The 14,536-nt window shown below is 36.1% G+C and overlaps 1 protein-coding gene across 1 annotated transcript in view; it reads right to left on the bottom strand.

Annotated features, from left to right (window-relative positions):
- The window catches only part of TEX11 (testis expressed 11), a 265,144-nt gene that overhangs the window by 24,571 nt on the left and 226,037 nt on the right, over positions 1 to 14,536 (bottom strand). Inside the window, exons 24-26 of the mRNA XM_008712288.2 lie at positions 3,177 to 3,326; positions 1,716 to 1,824; positions 678 to 798 (exon numbers count right to left, since the gene is read on the bottom strand). Of these exons, the coding sequence (XP_008710510.2) occupies positions 678 to 798; positions 1,716 to 1,824; positions 3,177 to 3,326 (380 nt within the window). The remainder of the gene's footprint in view (positions 1 to 677; positions 799 to 1,715; positions 1,825 to 3,176; positions 3,327 to 14,536) is intronic.

A 14,536-nucleotide genomic window follows, 5' to 3' on the forward strand; every position in this document is an offset into this window, starting at 1 on the left:
TTCATATAAAGTATCCAGAAAGAGAAAATCGACAGAGATAGAAAGCAGATCTGTGGTTGCCTGGGCCTTAAGGTGGGAACAGGGATTGACTGCAAATAGGTGAGAGGAAACTTTGGGGTAATGGAAATATTCTAAAACTGGTTCGTGGTGACAGCCGCATTAACTCTATAAATTTGCTAAAATCACCAAATGGTATGCATACAAAGGCTGCATTTCATGGTATGTAAATTACACCGCAATAAAGCTAATTTAAAAAATCACTGAATAAACTGGTGCTGAAAAGAAAAAAAATCAGCAGAGGAGGGACAAAAATACAGGCCCTCAGTGTTCTTTCTACTCTATTACTTGCCTTGGAGGAATGGAAGGAATAACAACAAGGTTTTTCAAAGGGTTAGTATCATCACAGGGGAAGTAACAATTCTACCAGGTTTTGAAAGCACAAAATAACTTAAAATTCCAGGTGGTACTGCTATTTTCATTTAATCCATAGCATAAAATTTTCTACTTTTAACCATTTACATTTCATAAACCCAGGGAAATTTTATAGTGTGCAAGTATACTGTAATATGAATTTATTTACCCTAAAACTCACATCAGAAAGCACTCTTCTATGTAATTTCTAACACAGAAGACAGTTCTAAATTTAAAGAATAGCTTAATATCACTGGTTGACTTACGGTATGGATAATAGTGCTCAGAGCATCTTCAAAATAACCCCAAACTTCTTCCAGGGGACAGAGTTCTGTACTTGGCACCCCATCTGGCACTAAGAGGTTAATCAAGTTGTGCATACATTTGCTGAAATCAAAAAGAGAAAACTCATCCCATAAGGAAATAAATCATTGGCTTCAAGGCTAAGATAAGTAAAATCTGGATCTCATCCCAGACTACGAGCTTCAAAACACTTCTGTTCTTCCCTCATTTTTATCTGGCCTCCAACCTCAGAAGACAGATTTTTGAAGCTATAAAAGGGGCTGACCAATCCTTCTTTTTATTATGCCTATGGTTGTCTTTCACCTTTTTTTAGTTTCCTGCACTAAGGAGTTGTAGCTGTTTATTATATTTTATGAGCTGGTTCAATCTATAGGCACTTGAAAGCATCTAGTTACATCCCCAAATGGGCAAGGGAATTGGGATTTAAACTGGGAATAATTCCAGGAGAACTGTCTCTCATGTCTCAGAAAAGAAAGACTGTAAAAAAGTTTTCCATAGAAAAATCACACAACATCATTTCCCCCATGTCTAGGCATAGAAAACAAAAATCTCTAATAAATAATATTTTGTATTATGATGCACACCACTTACTGGTCCTTAAAGAAAAGTGCTTAGAAAAAACATCTGGGGCAAATACCGCAAAATGTTAACATTAGTTAAATCTGGGTGGTGGATACATTGATGGCTGTTATATTAATCTCTGAAAGGTACTTAGTAATTTTATCATATATATAGTCTCACACAAAGAAGCAACTGTGCCCCCTTTTTTTTCCTCTTTTGGGAAATCCAGACTTCTTGACATAGCTAATGAATTCTTGGTCTATACTACAACTCTACATATGGAGCTGTTTTGAGGGCTTTTTAGTTCAGGAGTTATAGCAGTGCCCTGTTCATCTTTTAAGTCAGACCAGCTGAGTATGACTGATGACTTATGGGGCACTGACCACAGTTCTCTTGGCTATCAAAAAGCCTAGATTCAGTGTTAAGTTACATTTACTAACCTGTATTTCAAAACATCAATGGATTCTTTCTTTTTGTAGAGCAATAAAGCCCTTTTCAAGGCTTTCAGAGCGATGGAAGGATAGTGTGCAGGCATTTCCACTGCTAATGCTATAGGAAGGAAAGAAAAAAGGCTGTGAGCACCTTATCTATCAGTTTTCTTCCCGGGCTGCAACTTGCTCTCTCTAATGAAACTTGCCTGCAACAGATTACAAACAAACCAAAAGACAAAAAAACCTAAAAACGAATTTTATGAAATGAGGAGTCCATGGTGGCTTTCAGAGACAGCTTATAGATTCTGGGCAGAGTAACATGGTAGGGTCACCGGGGTCATCTTCTCTTCAGCAAACATCAGTACAGAACCTACTGTTTCTGTGACCCTGCACAGAGCCATAAAGGTAAAGCAATAATCTTATAGCCAGAGTCAAAGAGGGGCACACAAAGGTGGAAACAAAAAGCAGATCAGTAAAAGGGCAATAATCAAAAACGGATTTATACTACAATATACTCTTTTGGTCTGATACTAAAAACAGGAAAACCTTGACATGAGAGAGTGTCAGAGATAAAAAACCCTAAAACTTCCAAATGCATTTACCAGGCCTCTGTAATTGGAGATCCATTATACAAGAAGTGGTCACCATCACATGTCCGTGAAGTATGGACCACTTGTTCCATGTCTCTAGGAATTTTGTCTTGTGAGATAAGGAAAGGTAAAGGTGACCTTTGTGCACTTGCGGCTACCTAATACCTTTATTAACCACACACGGGCTACCAAGGAGGGTAAGAGAGAAAAAAAGGGAAAATAATTAGGCCATTTCCTGCAGCATATCTCCATACAGTTTCCAGGACCCCAAATACTATTTACTTACAGCCCAGCCAGAAATTTGAGAGTGGTAACTGGGTTAAAAAATATTACCAGTATTTACTTGTACACTTTATTTTTTAAAAAAGATTTTATTTTTAAGTAATCTCTATACCCAACGTGGGGCTCGAACCTACAAGCCCAAGATCAAGAGTCACGCATTCTACTGACTAAGCCAGCCAGGCGCCCTTCTTTGTACACTTTAATAAGTTGCTAAGATTGCATCACCTTTGGTTAGTGAAGCAGTTGACTGTCATTTCTACCTAGCTGAGTAAAACTAACTTTCCGAAGTTCAAGCTCCCCCTATTGTGTAGTTATACAATTCGATTCCACACCTAGAATAGGCACACCTATTATGAGTAATACACTTTACTTGGGTTTCTAAGCACAACAGATACAAGAAATATAAAGAAAAAGACAGATGCATTAATGATTATAATACATGACAGTTCATGAATGCCATTAGAGAAGGAGAAACAAAGCGCTTGGAGGAAACATTATATCCCACCTGAAGGTAAAGAATGAAGAACAGAGAGAAGAACAAAAAGTAGTACAATCTAAATGGGTAACAGTCTTCCCAAAACATAAATATAGCACTTACATGCGATTGTTTCAAATGTTTTACTTTCCAAATGAGGCAGTTCCCACACTGATTCCAGGAAGCTGTCAAGTAACGGATCATTCATTTTGGCTTTAACTTCAAACTCATACAGCAGAAGCAGTGTCTCACATGGATCACTTGAGAAGTCCCCTAAGAGGGAGGCAAAAATGCAACATTCTCTGTGATTATATTTTATTGTTCTACTCTAATCTCTCTTCTGGGGAGATTTTTCTGTTGAGGAAAATTCATTCTATCTATGATGTGAAGGTTGTCCTAGCTTCCGTATATAGATTTTTTACATTTTTTAAATCATTAGATACATTTTTACATTTTAAATCATTAAATACATTATAAATTTAAATCAAGAGATACATTTTTACATTTTAAATCATTAAACACATTATAAATTCACCAACACTTTGAGCACCCTATAATGCCTTCAATAGCGTTGCCTACATTTCCTGACATTATTGCCATGATGTTCCTAAATAGCCTGAAAAAGTCCTGCTACTATCTAATCCAAATCCAATGTTTATCTGCCTCACTTTAATGACTGTGTTAACCAAAAGATACAGCGCTGTATAAACTAACTGTGGTTTTATTTTAAGCAAAGTAAAAGAGAGTTTCCAAATTATTTCATTTAGTCAGCAATATTTCTTGGGTATCACCATGAGCAGAAACTTGTATCAGATGGCATATACCACACAATGTGAGATGGTTTTCATTGAACATCCTGGTTAGACTGAACTTTTTTAAAAAGTTTTTTTTTAAGATTTTATTTATTTATCTAAGAGACAGAGAGTAAGTGAGAGAGAGCACAAGCTGGGGGGAGCGGCAGAGGGAGAGGGAGAAACAGACTCCCCACTGAACAGGGAGCCTGATGCAGGGCTCGATCCCAGTACCCTGGGATCATGACCTGAGCTGAAGGCAGATGCTTAACCGACTGAGCCACCCAGGCACCCTTAAAAAAGTTCTGAGGTATAACCTACATACAATAAACTGAATAAAACCCATTAACCACTGTAACCACTACCCAGATCATAATATAGAACAAACATCCAACACTTGTGCTCCTTTCCAAGTCACCTTAGCAGAGTTAACAACTATTTTGATTTCTATCACTATTGATTGTTATTGCCTGTTCTTGAATGTCATTGCTAGTACACAGAAATATAATCGATTTTTGAATATTTGGCCTTGTATCCTATAACTTGCTAAACTCATTTATTAATTACAGTAACTTTTCTGTAGATTCTTTGGGATTTTCTTTTTTTTTTTTAAAGATTTTATTTATTTATTTATTCAATAGAGATAGAGACAGCCAGCGAGAGAGGGAACACAAGCAGGGGGAGTGGGAGAGGAAGAAGCAGGCTCCCAGCGGAGGAGCCTGATGTGGGGCTCGATCCCATAACGCCGGGATCACGCCCTGAGCCGAAGGCAGACGCTTAACCGCTGTGCCACCCAGGCGCCCCTCTTTGGGATTTTCTATTCAATCATTTCATCTGCAAATAGGGGTGGTTTTATTTCTTCTTTTTCACTCTATGTCTTTTTTCCATTCTTTTGTTTGGCTCATTGCACTGACTAGGACTTTTAGGATTATGTTGAACAGGAGTGAGAATAGACATACTTGACTTGTTCCTGCTCTTAGAGGGAAAGCATTCAGTCTTTCATCATTAAATATGATATTACCTGTAGTTTTATTTTTGTAGATGCCCTTTATCAGGTTGAGAAACTTCCTTACTATTCTTAATTTGCTCAGAGTTTTTTTTAATCATAAATGGATGTTCAATCTTTTCACTTCATCTGTTGATATGGTAAATTAATTGAGTCTATAATGTTGAACCTAGGCTAGACCTCACTTGATTATGGTCTCTTATCCTTTTCAAATTTTGCTAAGTTTAACTTGCTAATATTTTGTTGAGGAATTCTGCAGCTATTTTCATGAGGAATATTGGTCCATAGCTTTCTTTTCTCATATTTTGTCTGGTATTGGTATCAGGGTAAAAATGATCTCATAAAATGAGCTGGGACATATGCCCTCTTCTTTCTGGAAGGGTCTGTATAAAGCTGGTATTATGTCTTTAAATATTTGATAGAATTCCTTACTGGCGTTTTCTTTGTTACAAGATTTTAAACTACAAACTCAATGGGTATAGGACTATTCAAATTATCTACTTCTTCTTGAAGGAGCTTTGTTAGTTTGTGACTTTCAAGGAATTTGTCCATCTCATCTAAGTTGTCAAAGTCATAGGCATAAAGCCGATTATAATTGTTCCTTATCATCTTTTTAAATGTCTGCAGGATCTGTAGTGATGTCTCTATTTTCATTCCTGACATTGATAATTGGCGTCTATCTGCCTGGATAGAGGCTTCTCAATTGCACTGATCTCAAAACAACAATAACAATACAGCTTTTGATTTCATTATTTTTAATTTATTTTGTTTTTAATTTATTTTTAAGTACCTCTACACCCAATGTGGGGCTCAAACTCACAACCCCAAGATAAAGAGTTGCACACTGAGCAACTGAGCCAGCCAGGCACCCCTGTTTTAAATTATATTGATTTCGGCTCTTATTTCTTTTGTTCTGCTTGACTGGGTTTAATTTGCTAATTTTTTCTAGTTTCTTAATGTGAAGGCTTGGATTATTTGAGATCTTTATCTAATTCAATAAATTTTTGTCTGAACACTGCTTTAGTTGTATCCTCTCAATTTTTATATGTGTGTTTTCATTTTCATTCCACTCAAACTATTCCTGATTTCCTTTTGTGACTTGCTCTTGGACCCATTAGATTGTTGAAAAGTGTGTTGTTTAATATCCAAATATTTGGAGATTTTACAGATGGCTCTGTACTATAGTTTTATAATTTAATTCCATTATGGTCAGAGAAAGTACGTGGTATGATTTCAATATTTTTACATTTTTTTGAAGTTTGTTTTATGGTTCAAAATGTGGCCTATCATGATGAATGTTCAGTGTGCATTTGAAAACAGAAATGTGTATTCTGCTATTAGGATAGAGTATTCTATAAATGTCAATTAGATCAAGTTGGTTGAGAGTGTTGTTCATGTCTTCCACATCCTTATTGAGTATCTGTTGACTTATTCTATTGATTACTGAGAGATGGGTATTGAAGTGTCCAACTGTAGTTATGGATTTGTCAATTCCACCTTTCATTTATATCAGTTTTTGCCTCAGGTATTTTGAAGCTCTGTTGTTAAGTACATTACATATTTAGGATAGTTATGTTGTCATGTTTAATTTATCACTTTTTCATTATGTTCCTCTTTATCCTGAGTAATGTTCCTTGTTCTAAACAGTTTTTTGCTTGATATTAATATAGCCATTCCAACCTTCTTTTTCTTAGTGTTTGTATAGTGTACCTTTTTCAATTCCTTTTATTTTCTGTGTTGTTGAATTCAGTTTACTAGTATTCTGTTGGGAATTCTTGAGTTTATAGTCCTGACAGATTGTCTGCAGTTTTCGTTATTTGTGATATCTTTGGGTTTTGGTATCACAGTTATGACAATAAAATACTTAGGAATAAATTAAAAGATGTGCAGGACATGTACAATGAAAATTATAAAACATCACTGAAAGAAATTAAAGATGCAAATAAATGGAAAAATATTCCATGTTCATAGATTAAAAGACTTAACTTTGTTAAGATGGCAATACTCCCAAAAATGATCTACAGATTCAACACAATCCCTATCAGAATCCCAGCTGGCTTTTTTCTTTTTCCAGAAATTGTCAGGCTGATCCTAAAATTCATATGGAAATTCAAGGAACCCAGAATAGCTAAAATGATCTTGAAAAAAGAACAAATTTGGAGGACTAACACTTCCTGACTTCAAAACTTACTACAAAGCAATGATAATTAAGACAGTATGGTACTGGCATAAGGATGGACATCCTATCAATATGATAGAACTGACAATCCAGAAATAAAATGATGTGTCTATGATCAACTAATTTTCCACAAGGAGGCAAAGACCAACCAATGTGGAAAGACTATTTTTTAAAAAAATAAATGGTTCTGAAACAACTGGATAGCCACATGGAAAAGAATGAAGTTGGACTCTTACCTCATACCACATACAAAAATTCACTCAAAATGGATCAAAGACCTAGATATAAGAGCTGAAAGTATAAAACTTCTCAGAAGAAATCATAGAAATAAACATTCATAACTCTGAATTCGGCAGTTGATTCTTACATATGATACCAAAAGCAAGAGCAACAAAAGGAAAATATATTGTACTTCATCAAAGTTAAAAAAACTTTGTGCTTCAAAAGACACTATCAAGAAAGGGAAAAGACAACCCACAGAATGGGAGAAAATATTTTCAAGTCATAAATCTGATCAGGGACTTGTAACTAAAATATGTAAAGGACTTATGACTTAGTAATAAAAAGACAAATAACCCAATTAAAAATTGGGCAAAGAGTCTGAACACACATTTCTCCAAAGAAGATAAACAAATGGCTGATAAACATATGAAAAGATGCTCAACATCATTTGTTGTCCAGAAAGTCATTGATCAGGAAATCAAAACTGCAATGGGACATCACTCTGTACTCACTAGAATGGCTAGAAAGAAAAAGATAATACAAGTATCGGCATGGAGGTGGGGAAATCAGAAGCCTCGAATACTACTAACAACAATATAAAATGGTGCAGCCACTTTGGAAAACAGTCCTGCAGCTCCTCAAATGATTAAAATACAGTTACCATATGACCTAGGTCTACCCAAGAGAAATGAAAACATATGTCCACACAAAAACTTATACACAATTGTCTACAGCAGCATTATTCATAATAGCCAAAGATGAAAACAACTGGTGAACGGATTTTTAAAATGTGGTAAATCCATACAATGGAATATTATTTGACCATAAGATGGAATGAGATTCTGATACATGCCACAACATGGATAAACCCTGAACATGTTACATCAAGTGAAAGAAATCAGTCAAAAAAGTCCACATATTATATGATTCTATTTATATAAAATGTCCAAAATACGCAAATCTAGAGAGACACAAAGTAGATTAATGGTTGCACAGGGCTCCTAGGGGGAATGCTGGGATAGGGAATGTGATGGGGGTTTCTTTTTGAAGTGATGAAATGTTCTAAAATTGATTGTTGGTGGTGGTTGTATGTATCTGTGAATATGCTAAAATCCACTGAATTATATACTTTAATGCGTGAATTGTATGGCATGTGAATTATATATCTCAATAAAGCTGTTTTTCAAAATGAAGTTTTACCCTGTGTGATATTCCTTCATGCCTGACTTCTTTGTTCAAGATAATGTCTGTGATATTCATCCATATTTTTCTGAGTCAGTATTCATTTTTTGCTTTGTAGCATTCCATTGTATGTATGTACCACAATTTATTTAATCCATCCTCCTGTTGATGACACTAGAGTTTTATGAATAGAGCTGTCTTGAACATTCTCATACATATTATGGTAAGCAGATACACTCAATTGACCTGAGTATGTATCTAGGAGAGGGACTGCTGGGTCATTGCTGTAACAAACATGTTTCGTTTTAGCATATACTGCCAAATGGTCTTCCAAAGTGGTCGTACTAATTTACATTTCCACTACCAATGTATCAGAGCTCCAGTTGCTTCCCATCCTTACTAACACTTGGTGTCTTAATTTTAGCCATTCAGTGAGTGTGCAGTGATCCCTCATCGTGCTGTTAACTGGCACTCTCTGATGAGTAATGATGTTGAACATTTTTCCTTTGCCTGTTGATCATTTGTATATCTTCTTCTTCTTTTTTTTTAAAGATTTTATTTATTATTTATGTGACAGAGAGACAGCCAGTGAGAGAGGGAACACAGCAGGGGAGTGGGAAAGGAAGAAGCAGGCTCCCAGCGGAGGAGCCCGATGTGGGACTCGATCCCGAAACGCCAGGATCACGCCCTGAGCCGAAGGCAGATGCTTAACGACTGCGCTACCCAGGCGCCCCCGATCATTTGTATATCTTCTTTTGTGAAGTTCCTGTTTAATTCTTTTGCCCATTTTTTATTGGGTTGTCTTTTCTCGTTGAGTTTTGAGTTCTTTATATACTCTGAAATTTCTCAGGCTTATGTATTAACACATCTTCTTCCTGTCTATGGCTTGTCTTTTTCCTACTTTGTATCTTTTGACAAACTGAAGCTCTCAGTTATAATGAAGTCCACTTTACCAATATTTTCTTTTATAGTTTTTATACGTAATTTTTTTATGTCTCCAGGGTCATGAAGATATTCTCCTATGTTTCTTTTTAGAAATCTTATTGTTGTACCTTTCACTATGATCCATCTCAAAGCAATGTTTCTGTATGGTGGGAGGGAGGGTCAAGGTTCATGTTTTTTCTCATATGGATATCTAATTGTTCCAGCACCATTTATTGTTAAAATAATTTTTCCCTACTGAATAGCACTGGCACCTTTCTCATAAAATGATCATGTTTGAGTCTATTTCTGGACACTATTTTGGACTCTATTCTGTGGTATATGTTCTCAGACTCTATTCTTTTTCAAAATTGTCCTTTTGTCTCTATAGAAATCTTAATATCATCCTGTCAACTTCCACAAGTAAATCAGCTGGGATTTTGATTGGGATTGTCTTGAGTGTATAGGTTAAATCGGGAAAATTGACATTTTAACAAAATTGAGTTTTCCAATCCATGAATATGGTATATATCTTCATTTATTTAGGCCTTTAAAGTTTTCTTTCAGCAATGTTTCAGTGTTTTGTAGTTTTCAGTGTAGAAGTCTTCTGTATCTTTCACTAGATTACTAAACATTTGATGAGTTTTGATGCTGTTAAAAACGGCATCTTCGAAGTTCATTTTTCCAGTTATTTCTTGCTAGTACAGAGAAATACAATTACTTTTTGTGTATTGACCCAGCAACCATGCCAAATTAATTTATTTATTTTTATTTTTTTAAATATTTTTATTTATTTATTTGCCAGAGAGAGGGAGAGACTGAGTGCACACAAGCAGAGGGAGCTGCAGGCAGAGGGAGAAGCAGGCTCCTTGCTGAGCAGGGAACCCAGTGTGGGACTCGATCCCAGGACTCTGGGATCCTGACCTGAGCCGAAGACAGCCGCTTAACCGACTGAGCCACCCAGGCACCCCTATTTTTATTTTTTTAAATATTTATTCTTTTTTTTTTGGTGGGGGGAGAAGCCTAGGGAGAAGGGAGAGAGGATCTCAAGCAGACTCCATGCTGAGCTCAGAGCCCAATGCAGGGCTTGCTCTCATGACCTGAGATCACAACCCAAGCCAAAACCAAGAGTTGGACACTTAACTGACTGCACCACCCAGGCATCCACAAATTCATTTATTTTTAAAACTTTAAAATAAAACTGAGATACAGAAAACCATTTTGGGTGTGTGTTTTTTAATTGTTGAATTATTGGGATAAACCCTTCCTGGTTATGATACATTATCTTTTTTATGTATTACTGGATTCAATTTTCTAAAATTTTAGGATTTTTGCACCTATCACTGAATATTTTGACCTATACTTTTTTTTTAAAGACTCTATTCACTCATTTGAGAGAGAGAGAGACAGAGACAGCAACAGAGAGCATGAGCAGGGAGAGGGAGAAGCAGGGCTTGACCCCAGGATCCCAGGATCATGACCTGAGCTAAAGGTAGATGCTTAACTGACTGAGCCACCCAGGCGCCCCTAATTTTTTTTCTTTCCTTGAAATGCCTTTGTCAGATTTTGTCATGAGAGTCATGCTGGTCTCATAAAATCAATGTGCTACCTCTTTCTCTATTTTCTATAAGAGATATTTTTATAGGATTGCTATTATTTCTTCCTTATACATTTGAAGAATTCATATCAGTGAAGCCATTTTCTTTGTGAGAAGGTATTTAGGATTAAATTTCTTTAACAGGTATAGCACTGTTAAAATATGCTAAATAGGACTATTCAGATTCTCTTTGGGCCAACTGTCATAGGTGTACTTTTTCAAATAACTTGGCAATTTTGTCAAGATTGTCAAATTTGTTGGCATGAAGTTATTCACAGTGTCCTTTTGTCTTTTCAGATTAAATTTAGATTTCCAGAAAGATTTGTAGTGATGTCTACTTTTGAATTACTGATATCAGTAATTTGTGTCCTTTCTTTTTATTTATTGCTCCATCTAGCTTGGCATTCAATTATAGCAATCTTAACAAAGAATCAACTTTTGGCTTTTGATTTTCTCTTGTATGTGTGCTTTCTATTTCATTGATTTCCTCTCTTTTCTTTGTTATGTCCTTCCTTCCACTTTCCTTGGGTTTCATTTGTTATTATTTCCCTAGATTTGAGCCAGAAGCTGAGAGAAGGAATAGTATAGGTCACCATAAATATCTGGGAACTGTAACAAATGTGTCTCCTGAACTTGTGACCCCTGCTACATTTCTTTAGTGACTCCAAAGCTCTGTAATAAAAATCCCTACTCATTGCCATTAAGGCTTTCCTTTGTATTATTAGGGTAAGCTTATGCTGCCTATGAGACGTAATTCAAATGGAATGCTGGCCAAAATTGAAGATTTTCAGGACCAATTTCTATCAGAAATACTTGGGTAGCTGCAGATAATTGTTTAATTTCCTTTGGAGAAATAATCGTAAATTCAGGTTCTTTTGATTCTGTGGCCTAAGACCTGACCCAAAATGTACACTAGAAAATCCACTCAAGTGTTGTCATTTTGTTCATGTGCCTGAGGATTAGCATCAATTGCTTTTTCTCTTGGCTGATCTCAAAACTATCATCTCTGAGAATTTCTTACCCATTGAGAGCTAACCTCTGAGCCAAAAGCAACTGATGACTGACTGCTAGTTACTAAGCCATTGAATGGACCAAGCAAAGAATGTCTGATGCAGGACTAAGCATTTAATCCTAGTTTTGGTGTGTGCAAGTGAACAGATAATTCCAACATGAGCTTTGATAAATTATAGCTTTTATCTACTGCGTTTGGATAAATTAGAATGACCCTTACAGTTCTGGCTGAGGATACCATAATATATAAATATATTTAAAAGTATAGATAATCCGATCCTGTCAGCAGACTACCTTTGTGTTGGTAGAGGATTCACACTGGGTTTTGTTCTAAAGCTCTCAGGAGGTTTATTCTGACGTAACCACTAAGACATTCAATGATGATATTTGACGAATACTTCATACCAAGGTCAGAATTACAGCACTGGAGGTAAGTGAAATTTGCAATGCCTCAAAAAATAACTTAAAGGCTTTTTTTCCATCTTCATGATTTTGAAATAAAAAATTTACTCATATTACAAAATAAATAGCTTTAAGAAATCTAATCACTAAGATTACTTCTAGCCTTAACATTTGATGACATTTTATGTAGAGTATAGTTGCAAGGATACTCTTAGCGACATCTAAAAGTTAAGTTCTTCAATGGAAGACCCTAAAAAAGGATCTGGAAAGACTGATTAAGAATCTGTGATCTTCCTTGTGTTTGGAGTGTCTTATAATCATAGGCAGTCATCTTTGGTATAATCCCTACTTCCCCTTACAACTCCTTTTTCTTTTCCTGGACACCTAACCTGCCCTTCTGTGCCCTATACCTATATCCCAAGTTGAATCTTTATTATTTTTTCTAAATGTTCCTTTCCCAAAGTACAAACTGATAATGACTTAAATTGTGAGCTTTCTCAATGATTTTTGCATAGAGGGCTCTCAAAGACCAAAATACTCTAATACTCAAATGAATGACTCTCTCTAATGATAGAATTTCTTTTTTTTTTTTTTAAAGATTTTATTTATTTATTTGACAGAGATAGAGACAGCCAGCGAGAGAGGGAACACAGGGGTGTGGGGAGAGGAAGAAGCAGGCTCAGAGTGGAGGAGCCTGATGTGGGGCTCGGTCCCATAACGCCGGGATCACGGCCTGAGCCGAAGGCAGGCGCCCGACCGCTGTGCCACCCAGGCGCCCCTCCTCTTATCCTTTTGAGTGTTCCCTCCACCCAACCTCTGGTCGTTTCCTACATGTATATACAGCTTAGTACTCAGCCGAATATAAAGAGGTAGAGATAAAGAATGAACATGACAGACAACTTTTCTGCCTACATAGAACTTAGATTCTAGTTGGGGAGAGAAATAACATATATAATATATAATGTATGTAATAATAACATATAATATCAATAAAATATATCAGTAATAATATAATAATAATATATAATATAATATCAAGTAGAGATGAGTGTTGTAAAAAAATATATAGGTTATGGGGGTAGTGATGGAAGTTGCTGTTTTAGAAGGAGTGTGGTTAGGAAAGACTGAGGTTGGGGAGTGACAATTGAACAGAGGATGTAGGGGAGCAAGCCATATGAATATCCAGGAAGAGAGTGTTCTACAGAAAAGGAATGGCAAATACAAAGGCCCAGAGGTAGGAAAGTACTAAGTATTACTGATATAGTAGGACTACAGTATAGTGAGTTGAGAGGCAGAGTGATGGGAGATGGGGCAGAGGTAACCAAGGACCAGATAATCTACGGCCTTGCAGGTCATGGTAATGACTCTGAATTTTATTTTAAGTCCAAGTAAATAGGAAGTACAAGAGGACTGACATGATCTGACTTATAATACTCTGCTGTGTGGTTACTGGATTTACACAGGGGCAAAAGTGGGAGCAGAGAGGATAGCTGAGAAGCTATTACAGTGGTCCAAATGAGAGATGAAGTAGCTTGGACAAAGGAAATACTGCTGGCCTGATTTATTGTTTGGAAAGGGCACATCATAAATCACACTACTCTCAGCTTCACCTCCCACTATATAAACCATGAATAAGAGACAACTCCAAAACTAACAATGTTCTCTTCTACACCTGGCTTTTGTTTATTCAGTTCCTACGGCTTTTAATGCCTTCTACTTCCTTTTCTAACCATTAAATCCCAATCGTTCTCCAAGAATAAGTTCAAATATTACCTTTAAGAATGGATCATTTCTTGCTCTGTGGACACACACACTTCATATTTCTATTACTGAAGTTATTTCATTTCGCTTTGTATATGTGTAATGAATTATGTTTCTTACCTCCTTTCTTCACTGTAAATTTCTTAAGGACAGAGACAACACATTTCCGTATGTTTCCATAATACTTAGTAGCACTTGGCATTTAATAAAGACTTTACAAAATGAATGTGGTAAGCTCCTTTCCTTAGGTCACTAATATAATGGCATGTCAGGGTTAATCCTTTTGTAAAAGCTAATTCCCATAGTACTAAGATTTCAGTCACTGTTTATATAGTTCTTAATTAACTTTGATTTGGAATAGATTTTTAAAAGGTTGGCATTTCCCAATTTTGCCCCAGAAGCTTATGATTC

Source organism: Ursus maritimus (assembly GCF_017311325.1).
Source record: "Ursus maritimus isolate PB19 chromosome X unlocalized genomic scaffold, ASM1731132v1 scaffold_X1, whole genome shotgun sequence".
Taxonomy (NCBI): domain Eukaryota; kingdom Metazoa; phylum Chordata; class Mammalia; order Carnivora; family Ursidae; genus Ursus; species Ursus maritimus.